At 43.1% G+C, this 14,320-nt stretch overlaps 1 protein-coding gene across 1 annotated transcript in view; it reads right to left on the minus strand.

Moving 5' to 3' along the window:
• Positions 1-14,320, minus strand: part of NALCN (sodium leak channel, non-selective) — a 303,444-nt gene that overhangs the window by 150,728 nt on the left and 138,396 nt on the right. Inside the window, exon 13 of the mRNA XM_069601972.1 lies at positions 8,023-8,214. Within this exon, the coding sequence (XP_069458073.1) occupies positions 8,023-8,214 (192 nt within the window). The remainder of the gene's footprint in view (positions 1-8,022; positions 8,215-14,320) is intronic.

Consider the following 14,320-nt stretch of genomic DNA (forward strand, 5'->3'; position numbering starts at 1 on the left):
AAAAAAAACTGTAGTGAAACTGTGCACAGAACCTTTGGTCAGGCAACCACTAGAAAACGCCAACTGTTTTTGTCTTTGCCACAGAAAGCTGGGTGGCAACCTGCCTAGAGCAAGCTGTCTCCTGACCTGTATGGGTTGTTCCTTCGTGAAAAGCTAATCTAATTGTTCTTATAATATAACCTATTAGTCCCAACAAAGGAGGAACAGCCGGATACTGCCTCACAGCAGGACTTAATCTCATTATTTCTACTTAGCAAAGTGTCTGCTTGGTCCAAATTAGAAGAGAAAGTTATTGGCTCGAGATGACAAAGTTGTTTTATTAAATTGCATCAATATGTCATTCTCTCTTTTCTCACTGGAAACATTTAGGCTCCTCTCCATATCCAGGGTTTCTGCCGAGGCTCCACTGGCTGTTTCCCCTCTCTCTGCTTTCCAGCGCCACCCATCCCGTGACACAGTGGATTTTGTTTTTTTAACGCTTCTCTATTTATTTGGCTGTGCCGGGTCTAAGTTGCGGCATGTGGGATCTTTAGTTGTGGCATGTGCAATTCTTAGTGGGGGCATGTGGGATTTGGTTCCCTGACCAGGGATCAAACCCGAGCCCCCTACTTGGGGAGCATGGAGTCTTAGCCACTGAACCACCAAGGAAGTCCCAACACAGCATTAATAAGTGCTCTGGGAGGTGTCACGAGGTGAGATCACAGTGCTGTCAACTTCAAGATACTTGTAAAATAAGTAGAGGAGAAGATACTTCGCATGCGTGTTGGCAGCATGAGACAGAAGGAACCATAAACAGAGGGAAAGCGAGAGTCCAGTATGTGCCAGGCCCTATGCTGGCTTTCTGGCAGGTCCCATTTGAGCATCTTGGAAAGAAGCTGGGGCCCAGCTGTTGCTGGGAGAGAAAATAGACACCAGACCCCATCCTTCCCCTCATCTATCTACATCCCCTAGTTGCACAAGATATACAGGAGCTTTGGCGGCAGAGAGGAGAGAGAGAAATCTTCTTCAGGTTTGGGGGCTGAGTATTACTGTAGTTTCTGTGGCTGTCCCCCCAGTATCCATTTCTTCCCCCTCTGATGAATCCAAGACAATCCAGCCATCGTGTAGGGATTTGTTCAGTAGTGACCAAGTGACCCAATCTTGCTGATGAGAGGGTGGGGCATGGAGGTTATGGGGGCGAAGGTACTGGAAAAGGTGACCTTGCTTCTAAGGAGAAGACCTGGGTGGAGCTGATGTCCTTCTTCTTCGAGATTTTATCATGAAGCCCACAAATGGGGCATCCATTCTGTTCACACAAAGATATCACACAGAGAAGGAAACTACATTGGTTTGCTAGGGTTGCTGGTACCTAAAACTAGGTGGTTTCAAACAATGGGAATGTATTCTCATAGTTCTGGAGGCTATGGCAGTCAGAAATCCAGCTGTTGGCAAGACCACGCCTCCTCTGAAGCCTCCCTCGGAAGGGTTTCCTTTGCCTCTTCTGCTTTGGGCTCTTGCTAGCAATCCTTGGGGCTCCCTGGCTTGTCGCATGGCCTGCCAGTCACATGGCCACGTTCCCTGTGTGCTTCTTCCCATCGCCTTCTCTCCGTGTATGTCTGTGTGGGTGTCAAATGCTCCCCTTTGTATGGAATGTCGGCCATATTGGATCAGAATTCACCCTAATGATCTTGTTTTAACCTGATCACTTCTATTTCCAGATAAGGCCACATTTTTGGGATCCTGGGGGTTAGACCTTCAGCATGTCTTTAGGGGCACGTGTCAACCCATGACAACACCTGAGAGAATTTCCATGGAAGATTCAGAGTCCTGGCTTCCTAAAGTCTACCTAATCTCTTGAATTTTGTGACATGAATTTCCTAATTGTTTAAGTCGGTTGGAGTCAATTTTCTACTACTGGGAGCCAAAGCATTCTGACAGAATTATGCTAACACTCCTGATGGGAGAAGGGTGAGGGGCATGATGGAGGCTAAGGGGGTTCCCAGAGCTGTGGACAACAGTGAAGAAGGAATCTGCCCTGCTGAGCTGATAAGGCGTGGGAGGATCAGAGAGGTTTGCTTTGGTCCAGCATCATTATTCATTCTTCATTCAAACGTCTATTCACCAGCTACCCTGTGGCAATGGTTGTGTGGAACATGGAGGGTTTAAATGAGCAAGACGGACACCATCAGGATGGACTTCCCTGGTGGTCTAGTGGTTAAAACTCTGAGCTTCCACCGCAGGGACTGCGGGTTCGATTTCTGGTTGGGGAGCTAAGATTTCACATGACTCACAGCATTAAAAAAAAAAAAAAAAAGACAGACACCATCTCTGCCTTTGAAAGGGATGCTGCAGGAAATCCTGAAATCTGAGTCCAAAGAGGTAAGTGGGGCCAGAGATGAAAAGATACTGAAAACCCTATTAAAATGATTGTTATCTTGAGGGAAAGGAGGATCTTGAAGCACTTTAAATGGGGGAATGGCACGAGATAATTCATACCTGCTGCTGCTACTGCTGCTAAGTCTCTTCAGTCGTGTCCGACTCTGTGCGACCCCACAGACGGCAGCCCACCAGGGTCCCCCGTCCCTGGGATCCTCCAGGCAAGAACACTGGAGTGGGTTGCCATTTCCTTCTCCAATGCATGAAAGTGAAAAGTGAAAGTGAAGTCACTCAGTCGTGTCCGACTCTTAGCGACCCCATGGACTGCAGCCCATCAGGCTCCTCCGTCCCTGGGATTTTCCAGGCAAGAGTACTGGAGTGGGGTGCCATTGCCTTCTCCGAATTCATACCTAAGAAGGTGCAGATTTGCAGCTTTAATGCAAATGGAGAATGAGCTGCAGTGCTAGGCAAGGAGACCCATGGGGAACTGGCGGAATAATGCTAATCCCTTTAGCATCCTTTCAGTTCAGGAAGCACTGGGTTTTCCGCGTGGGTGGAGCTGCATCAGAGGGTCAAGGCGCTGGGCAGTCACTGAGTTTTCCCAGGTTGCTGTTGTCTCACCGTCCCTCTGTCCATCCAGGGCTCTCTTCCTGGGATTTGGACGGGAAACCAGCTTTTGTGTCCATGTCAGCTCCTCCTAAAGGCATCTCACGGAAGGTTGCTGGAGCCCAAGACACAATCAGATCCAGCCAAATCAGGGTTTGGTTTTACATCTAGTCCTGTTTCCCTGGGGAGACTATACCTGCCCTGGATGGCTGCGTCAAGGTCAGCTTCCAGAAAACAGCCCCAATACTGATCTTTCAGGCACAAATGCTGGGTTTCCCTGGTAGCTTGGTCGGTAAAGAAACTGTCTGCAATGCAGAAGACTGGGGTTCGATCCTTGGATGGGGAGGGTCACCTGGAGAAGGAAATGTCAACCCACTCCATTATTCTTGCCTGGAGAGTTCCATGGACAGAGGAACCTGGTGGGCTATAGTCCATGGGGTTGCCAAGAGTTGGACACGGCTGAAGTGACTTAGCACACACCTCAACACCCAAGCACTGAGTACAGAGAGACACATCTCATGAGCAGGAAAGAAAGCAAGACCACAGAAATCAAGCATAGCTGGCTTGTGTTTATAACCATCTTTCTTGATCCCTTCCTATCAGGCAAGTGTCACCAGTGGATGGTGCTTTGACTTGGAATGATAATGACTGCTTTTTGTAATTGTAATACTGTTAACATTTCTTGTAAAATCTGACTAGGTTTCAGGGATTTATTTTTTTATTTTTTTGGCAATGCTATCTAAGTGGTTTTATTTATTTATTTATTTATTTTAGTTTTTTAGTTTTAAAATTTTAATATCTTTAATTCTTACATGCGTTCCCAAACATGAACCCCCCTCCCACCTCCCTCCCCATAACATCTCTCTGGGTCATCCCCATGCACCAGCCCCTAGCATGCTGCATCCTGCGTCAGACATAGACTGGCGATTCAATTCTTATATGATAGTATACATGTTAGAATGTCATTCTCCCAAATCATCCCACCCTCTCCCTCTCCCTCTGAGTCCAAAGGTCCGTTATACACATCTGTGTCTCTTTCCCTGTCTTGCATACAGGGTCGTCATTGCCATCTTCCTAAATTCCATATATATGTGTTAGTATACTGTATTGGTGTTTTTCTTTCTGGCTTACTTCACTCTTAACTGCATCCATATGCAAGGAGAAAGCCAGTCCCTTCCTGTGTCAACACTGTCAGCTGCTGGAAAACTGATTAAGGGGCTCCCTAGTCACTGGCTGCTTTCATTAAGATGGTCACAGTAATCAGGCAGAGAAGCACAATTGAGTAATTGGGAGATCTGAAAATGCAATGTTCCTTGATTACTATTATAGCTAGAGAAACAGAGCAAATCCCAAGGGATCTAAAGCAGCCTTGTTTTTAATATTGAGTAGCCTCTGTATTATGCCAATTTCAAATATATTATATAGGATGTCACTTTTTTTTTTTCTAATGCTTTCTAAGCCCAGGGTTGGATTGTTTATATATAATTCAACACACACAATACGATGAGAAAAATATCATTTTTGCCAGTATTTTAAGATTTTTTGATGTGGACCATTTTTGAAGTTATTGAATTTGGCACGATACTGCTTCTGTTTTATTTTTTGACCACGTGGCATGTGGGATCTTAGCTGCCTGACCGAGGATCCAACCTACACCCTCTACATTGGAAGGCAAAGTCTTAGCCACTGGACCGCCAGGGAAGTCCCATTTTGCCTATATTGTAGATGTAAAAAAAAATTTAAAGTATAATTTGTTTGGTGTCTTATGGGAACCTACTCTAGTATTCTTCTCTGGAAAATCCCATGGACATAGGAGCCTAGAGGGCTATAGTCCATGGGGTCACAAAGAGTCAGATACAACAGAGTGACTGATCTCAACTAAAAAGTAATGGAGTGGGAAGTATAGACTCTTTTCCAGGATGATTTCGTACGCAGGCCCACAGCTTTTATTTTCAATTTCAACACTCAAAACACTTTGAAAATATCCAAAGGTGTTTTGTTGTGTTTTGCTGGTAGCTCATTTAGTGGCAAAAGTCTGACCTGACCTACAACTTATTTATTATATTATTTATAAAAGAGGCTTACTCCTTGGAAGGAAAGTTATGAACAACCTAGATAGCATATTTAAAAGCAGAGACATTACTTTGTCAACAAAGGTCCATCTAGTCAAGGCCATGGTTTTTCCAGTGGTCATGTATGGATGTGAGAGTTGGACTGTGAAGAAAGCTGAGCGCCGAAGAATTGATGCTTTTGAACTATGATGCTGGAGAAGACTCTTGAGAGTCCCTTGGACTGCAAGGAGATCCAACCAGTCCATCCTAAAGGAGACCAGTCCTGGGTGTTCATTGGAAAGACTGATGCTTAAGCTGAAACTCCAATACTTTGGCCACCTCATGTGAAGAGTTGACTCACTGGAAAAGACCGTAATGCTGGGAAGGATTAGGGCCAGGACGAGAAGGGGATGACAGAGGATGAGATGGTTAGCTGGCATCATTGACTAAATGGACATGGGTTTGGGTGGACTCCGGGAGTTGGTGATGGACAGGGAGGCCTGGCGTGCTGCAGTTCATGGGGTCGCAAAGAGTCGGACACGACTGAGTAACTGAACTGATCTGAACTGATCCTTATTTGTCTGAAGGCTGATGTTCTACTATAGAAATATTAATGCATTGGTTACAGGGGGCTGATTGAGACAATCTGGAGTGAGATATCACTCTTAAAATACCTGGAATATTCTGCACTCCAAAAAGAGGTTTGGGGTAAAGGATATAAAATCGGTCATGTGAAATGAGAAGAAAGGGTGAAAAGTGAAATAAATTATGAAATTAAGATAGGTCTGTGCAATAAATACATACAGGCTGTTTCCACTTAGTACCCCCTTGCCCAGAACAATGGCTGACCCTTAGTCAGGCCTGAGGGATGGATGGTGAAGACAGATAACAAACATGGCGGGCTGCTCTTTGTATTTACCCCATGAGGGGGCAATGAGGGGGCAGCCTAGGACAAGCTGGCCTTGATGACGACACTGTCATCTTTGCTTGCATCCCTCTGTCCCTGGAGGAAGAGCAGGCTTTCCTGTAGGGGAGTCTGGTTCCAGGCCAATCCTAAGCGGCCTGACCATGGGCAACGACCAGGCTTTGCCTGGAAGGTCCCTGCGGGAGGGAAGCTGCCCTGCCCCTTGGTCTCGGGCACAGCCCTGCACCACAGTCTCTGGAGGGAATTTCAGGGAATGAGACAGGCCCCCAGGCTGCCTGCTCAGGTCTCTGGCTTCCTGGCCTCTCCTCGGAGGGGCTTCTCATGGCGGTGTTCAGCACTTTTCCCCACCTTGACTCAGTATGTTTTCACTCCCAGCCCTTCCTCTAGGCATGCCCCCAACCCTTACCCCGACTCCCTGGCCCATAAGAGGGCAGGAGCTTTGTTCAGGACTCCCAGGGAATGCCCAGACCCCTCTCTCCTCTCCACACCAGGGCCGATCCACCAGCCCCTCACCCTGCCCTGCCCAGTGGGTAGAAGGGGACCCGGGCAGCCATGCCTGCTCTTACCTGCCGCCTGCACTGGGGCAGTGAGTGAACCAAGGCTCGCCATGACTTTGGGCTCACTGTCCTCCAAGACCACCTCGACATCTGCCGGCTCAACACCTGCCTCAGGGCAGTCCCAGTGCTGGGCCCTGCAGCTGCCTCTGGAAACCGCCTGCCGCCCTTCTCCTGACCTCGCGCCATCTTTGTTGCCCCCTCCTTGCACTCTCCTATCAACGTTTAATCACGATCATGCTTTCATCCACTTAAAAGTTCCTTGGCTTTATGTCCTCCTCTTGACATCGACTGTTCTTTCTCCTTTAAGTTCTGGAACAAGACATGGCTCACTTCAGACCTTCAGCACAAGCCCCGGAAAGAACACTGTTCTCTGCACTTCATCCGGCTTCATCCTGCTCTTCTTCACTAACCTCCTGTTCCACAGAGTCTTTCTGGATTTTTCCACCCCTGGTTGTGCCCCTTCCCTCTGGGTTCCCAGTGTTTGCCTTTATCAAAGCCCGTCCTGCTTGATATTTGCTTAGTGATTACCTGCCTCTCAACTGGAATTCCTGAAGACTGGGAACTGAATTGCATTTATATCTCAGGATCACCAAGACTGCCTGGTTTTTGATAGACACTCAATAGATGCTTGGCGAAGAGTAACACATTTAGTACAAGATTAAAAACAAAACAAAACAATAACCCAGAGTTTATTAGTCTATCTGTTAAGATTAAAAAAAAAAAAAACAACCCAGGCTATATTAGTCTATCTGTTATGTTACAGATAACTTTACCCTTAGAGCTTTTTTTTTTTGGATGTATTATTTGTTGTTCGTACCCCAAGACAATTCTTCTCATATAACAGACCTTACTATTTCAGTTTATGGTGATAAACTTTGTCTTGGTCATTATATTTTTTTCATATTTCTAAATCTTCATGGAGTTAAATTTCAGGGTCCTTCTGATTAGGGACTGATTAGTTTTTTTATTGATTGATTGGTTTTTAACTTTCTTTTCAACCCACGTGAATCTTAATGAGAATACAGAGATAGGAACTAGATGATCTTTTAAAGACAATTCAAATCTGAAGAATTTATGAAATTTATATACTGAAAATCAAAAGTCTCTTCTAGATTATGCCTGACATAAAATATACATGAACTGTAAAACGGATTTAAAATGTTACCTCTCACAAACACATAAAGGCAAACTTCAAACATTTTAAAATTAATAATTTAAAAATTCTGCTATATTTTCAGTTATAGGTACTAAGAACCCTATCATCCATCTTTATTGGTTTCTGCATCTCATTCTATTAGATTGTTTCCAGAATTTTAGAATTGACACATAATCTGACAATGCTGAAAATGTGCTCAGACACCTGTATTCTGTAGAAGAGACCACTGTGAATATTAAAACTGAATTACTCCAAGTTATTAAAAAAGTCACTATTTTTTAAGCCTCGGCTAAAGTGAAATGACATTGACGTTAAGCATTATTACTAAAATAAAAGCAACTGAATTACACTGACTGCATTTTTTGTTCTTACCCTTGGGAATGTCGTGAATCGATCCAGCTCTTCGACAAAGCAGAACATCTGCAGGCTGATCGCCGACATAACGATCAAGAGGCTGGCGGTGAACACAACCAGACTCCCAAGCTTTTTCCCAGGACCAAAGATCTTGTACACAAAGTCTTCTAATGCAGGTGAGATCTTAATAAGCCGAACGACCCGAAGAACCTGTTGTAGGAGCGAAAAACACACACACTCGACCGTTAACGCTGAATCTTAAATAAGTTCATACTAAAATCTCATTTTTTATAGCACTGTATAAAATCGCATTTTCCATCTGAGTATTTAGTGATGAAACACTTCAAGAGCTACGATATTAGCCTAGTTCAGTGCCTGCTGTACAATAAGAACTCAACAAATCCCAAAGGAATGAAGGCAGGAAAATGGTGACAACTCACTGTTTTAACATATGCTATGATAATTCAAAGTGGCATTAATTAACACTATTGTTGAAATAAAGCTGACAATTTTTCGTCATGTTCAAAAACATTAATTCAATACTAGCTATATTCATTGTCATAAAACAGCCCTTCCTAGGGATTACTGTACATTCATAAAGCAATTCTAAAAATCTTTCCATCAGGGAGTCTTTATTCATGGCTAGACTGTTACCGTAAGACCCATTCTATCCTTCCTTTAATTAATAGAACTTTCTGAATTGTAGCCTAACAATTAGTTGCCCAGGGTTATAAGCTGCATTTTCTAGCCCCACTTACAAGCGTGGCTGGTGGATTAGGTTCAGACCTCTGGAATGTGAAAGGAAGTAATTTTTACACCTTATTTTTTTCTTTAATATTTCAAGTGTTTTTATTCTGAGCAGTTGGTACAAAATATAATGACATGTGTCTTATTCTGTATAGTTCAGTCTGTAGAAGCTCTCAACCTCTGATCTGGTCTACTTTTACGGATTTAACAGACCCTTTCCGTTCAGTACAGATCCTTACATTCACTTTAATCTCCTATATCTTTCCTTCTTGCTCTCACTGGCAATTGAGTTTTGGCATGTGCATTTTTAGAATTCTTTGAGGAACTCCAGATTCAGAGATGCTGGGATGTAGACTGAGTATATGGTCAGACAAGGTGGATTAAATGGGAACAAAACAGGAACCATGAAATTAAATACATTTGGCCTGGACACTTGTTATACCCTCCTCTAGCTGGGCAATGAGAATAACTGGAGTTGCCCATTTGGATCAGAAATAAAAGCTTCATATAAAAGGTGACAGCTTCAAACCAACCCAATAGGCTGGCTTTCTGTATGACCACAGGGAACAGGTGGCTTCCCTGGGGGCTCAGATGGTAAAGAATTCGCCTGCAATGCAGGAGACTTGGTTTTGATCCCCAGGTCAGAAAGATCCCCTCAGAGAAGGAAATGGCAGCCCATTCCATTATTCTTGCCTGGAGAATTCCATGGACAGAGGAGTTGAGTTGGCGGGGGTGGGGGGGGGGTGGATTTCAGCCCATGGGGTCACAAAGAGAAGGACACAACTGAATGACTTTCACTCACTCACCAACTGGAGAAAACACACATCAATCTTATCCAAGCCCTGTATTTTTAGAACTTCATTATTTTTTAGAACTTTTTAGAACCTTGTGCTTAGCTGGTTATCTAAACACACGTTTACATGTTTTGAATATATATGCAAAAACTCCCACACGTAAGTAATTTTCTCATTCACTTAAAAAATACTATTACGTGCCAAACACAGTGTTGGACAAATAAGATTCAATGGCTATTCCTATTACACACTGAGTGTTAATATAATACAAAGGCATAGCTCTTAAGGGTATAAGATTAAAAGCATAAAGTAGAATATAATTAAAAGTTGAAGTATAAAGTAAGGAAAAGTAATGTTTTTCTACAAGTCTAAGATGCCATTGATTTTTTTTTTATGTGCTGTTAAGAAATTGAAAATGCTGCTGATTTAAGTATAACACATCACTGATTAGAAGGCAGATCCCAATTTGAAAGTGTTAGTCATTGAGTCGCATCTGACCCTTTGGGACCCCATGGACTGTAGCAGCCTGCCAGGCCCTTCTGTCCATGGAATTCTCCAGGCAAGAATAATGGCTTGGGTTACTGTTTTCTTCTCCAAGTGATCTTCCCTACCCGGGATCGAACTGGGGTCTCCTGCCTTACAGGCAGAATCTTTACCATCTGAGTCACCAGGGAAGACAGATTCCAGTTTAGAGATGTTAAAATAGAAAAATTGTGGTTTTGGTATAAATGAAAGATGATAATTGAAACAGTAGTTCAAGATGGTTCAATATCAATACGAACTTAAGGTATCTTTGAAGGCTTCTCAGGAAAAAACAGAATACGGTAAGGAAAAGGGAAAACTTTAAAAGCTTATATTAAAATTTTTACACAAATAAAAACATGAGTTTGGATCTTTTCCAGCAATCCTAGCTTGTTAATCCTTCTGATTTTCCTTTGGCAAGTCATTTCTACTCTGCTCTTAATCTATAAGGCCCAGTAGGGACTCCCTGACCTCCACGATCCAAGCCTGGCCAGAGTATTCACAATGACCTCAGTCATCAGAACTTCTGTGGGGCCTAGAAGAAGTATCCTATATATTTAATCCCCAACTGGAATTACTATAAGAGCCATATAAATCCCGAGCTTCTAGGGACCTTCTTTGCCACCATATGGAGAAAGACAGCTTAAGCATTATACCAACACCGAAGAAAGGTGAGTGGAGATACAGACCGAGTCCCAGAGATACCATATATACCTGTGAATTTGCCATCTCTGAAGTCACACTTATCTCCTACCACCAGATTCTGAATTAACAGGAACTACTGGTGGGCTATAGTCCATAGGATATCAGAGAGTCGAACATGACTGAAGCAACTTACCCTGCACATGTACTGACAGTGAATCCCATTCCTGTTGTCTGCAGAACATTGCAGCTGCATGTCTAAGCAACTAATGGACAAATGCTTAAAGAAGTTGATAAAATGTAGATGTCATTCATGTTCATTTAAAACACTTCCCAGGTGGCTTGGTGGTAAAGAATCTAACTCCTGCCAGTGCAGGGGACACAGGAGAAGTGGGTTCAAACCCTAGGTTGGGAAGATTCCCCTGGAGAAGGAAATGGCAACCCACTCCACTATTCTTGTCTGGGAAATCCCATGGACAGAGGAGCCTGGAGGGCTATAGTCTATGGGGTTGCAAAGAGTCAGACTTGACTGAGCAACTGAACACCCACCCACCACACAATACACACAAAAAGAAGAAAATTTATGTGAGAAATAATATTGTTCAAATTAAACATTTATACCACAGACAGGTTTAAGTTACCAATTTTTCCCATTATAATTTTTAACAAGGACTTTCAAACCAGAGCATATTACACTTGGGTCATTTTTGCAAATAACAAACAGCTTTATCATAAGAACTATTAAAAGTAACACTCGTATTAACATCCAGAATAGTAATATGAAAAGTTTTACATATTTATCAGACTTATTTATTCTCAGACATAAATGATTCACTATCTAATCGTTAAACAGCTGAGTCCAGGAAAGTTCACAGGAACAATTTAACTGATCTATCGCTCACAGTACCCTGTGTTTCCTCCACTTGAATTAAAATCATATTTAAAAGACTGCCTAAGCAATTCTGAATCGTGTCCCAAATTCTAATGAAAACAGCCTATGTACATCTGTGCGATTTTGATAAATTAGTATTTCACTAGCTGGAAGAAATAGAACTTAACACAATTCCCGCACTGGTGATTTGATCTGCGTTTTCAGAGGGGGTAAGCCTGCATCGTGGCAAGGCAGAATCCTTATCGGTGACTCTAATTACGCCTTTCATTTATTTGAGGATAAGTCTGCTTTTCACTCTGTCTACCCAATAAAGCCTTTGGATTCTGTATTAAAACAGATGCAAAATAAAGTACACCAGACATTCAAAGATAAGCACAGTAGGACATTCTGTGGTTGTCCTTAAAGCATATTTTCTTGGTCACATTTCTAAGTCTGTCACTAAAAGTCACTCTGCTGATTAATAGTGAGATACTGTAAAAGTTGGGCTTCCCAGGTGGCAAAGAATCCGCCTGCCCATGCAGAAGCCTGGCTGGCTACAGCCCATGGGGTTGCATAGAGTCGGACTGGATGCACAGCCACGGCACGACTGTAAAAACTGCGTGGTTAAGAACATGAACTACTGAGGGGATTTCTCTGATGTTCCAGTGGTTAAAATTTCCCTTTGAATGTGGGTTTGACCCTTGGTCGGGGAGCAAAGATCCCATGAGTCCCACAGCCACAAAACAGAAACAATATAGTAACCAATTCAATAATGACTTTAAAAATGGTCCACATCGGGAAAAAAAAAAAGTCTTTAAAATAGAAGAATGTGAACTATGAGATTAAACCTCTTGGGAATGAGTTTCCACCAGTTGCTGGCTGTGTGGTCTTTGGTGAGTTACTCAGTCTCCAAGGAAGCAGTTTACACATATATTCTTTATCTACCAAGAAACAAATGGAAACATGAACTTGGCAGGGTGTCTGCACACCCTAGGTGCACAAAAAGTACCAGCCAGTGTCCTCACTCTGCTATGTTAGAACCAGAGATGAAAGTGAAAGTGTTAGTCGCTCAGTCGGGTCCGACTCTTTGCAACCCATGAACTACAGCCCACCAGGTTCCTCTGTCCATGGAATTCTCCAGGCAAAAAGCCTGGAGTGGGTTGCCATTCACTTCTCCTGAGGATCTTCCCGACCCAAGGATCAAACCTGGGTCTCTTGCACTGCAGGCAGATTCTTCACCATTATGTAAAGATTCTGTGACTTTCAGTGGGACAATGCTGCCTCTGTTCACTCCATCAAGCACACGTTCCCCTCAAGACAGGGGTCACGTGGTTCTCTCTACCTGGAATGTGTCCCCCACAGACCTTCTCAAGATTTGCTCTTTCTCTGCCCAAATGTCCCCTCTTGAAAGAGGGCTTCCTTGGACAAACTTAGCCAAAACAGCACCCTCACCCCACAGCTTCTCCTTTTCACCCCACTTGCTCCTTCTGAATCGCATTTCCAGCACTGCTATTCCCTTCATGAACTTGCATGTGAAATGCTTGCCGTCTAGAATGCCAGTTTCCCAAGGTGGGGATCTTCTCTGTCTTGCTCACCTCTCTCCCTCAAGTCTGGAACTGTGCCTGACACATAGGAGGCGCTTCGGAAATACCACCTGGATAAATAGACAGGTGATACCAACTCTCAGAGATAACTGATACAAGGGAGACGTTTTGTACACAAATATTGACGGCAGGAGGAGAAGGGGACAACAGAGGATGAGATGGTAGGATGGCATCACTGACTTGATGGACATGAGTTTCAGCAAGCTGTGGGAGTTGTTGATGGACAGGGAAGCCTGGCATGCTGCAGTCCATGGGGTCATAAAGAGTTGGACATGACTGAGCAACTCAACTGAATATCAACTCTCAGAGATGAAGATAAAAAGGGAGACATTTTGCACTCAAATGTCGACTTTGTATAAATATGAAAAATGTGACATCCACTCTGGGAAGAACTGTTGCCAACATGATGAAGCAAGGTCAAGTGAGATGAGAAACAAGCCTGAAGACCAACCAGGGAGATCAAAGTCAGCCCATAAAGAACCAATCTGTTCAAGACAGTGGGTTCCCCATCTGTGAATCTGCAAAACTCCTGAGACATCTAAGCTTCTTGAGAGACTAAACGAGGCAGTGTCTAATGATCTCATCAGAAAAATATAAACTTGGCCATGGATACAGAGAGACGAATGAAAATCACTCAACTACTAACAAAAAATTAAACTATTACAAATTATATAGGCATTAACATTGTTAACTTTGGGAAGTTCCTGGCGGTCCAATGGTTAGGACCCTGTGCACTCACTGTTGTGGGCTTTGGTTCAATCCCTAGTTGGGGAACTAAGATCCCACAAGCTTCATGGTATGGCCAGAAAAAAAAAATGCAAACTTCACTGGCCAGGCATTATGTGACCATATCTATAGCTATATGTCTATACATATATATATATATATATATATATACACACACACACACACACACACACAATGATTATAGCCAATTTTAGATATTTTGTGTATAACAGACTAGAAGAAAAGAACCTAGAGATGGTGACTATTAACAATTTGTAATAATTTGGGTTATTTCTTTTCAGCCATTTTTTCATTTATAGGTATTTTATAAACATATATATACTACCTATGTTATTTATAGGCTGGATTTGTAGCTATACCTGTTATATACTTTTATACTATGTAAATAA

Source organism: Ovis canadensis, chromosome 10, assembly GCF_042477335.2.
Source record: "Ovis canadensis isolate MfBH-ARS-UI-01 breed Bighorn chromosome 10, ARS-UI_OviCan_v2, whole genome shotgun sequence".
Taxonomy (NCBI): domain Eukaryota; kingdom Metazoa; phylum Chordata; class Mammalia; order Artiodactyla; family Bovidae; genus Ovis; species Ovis canadensis.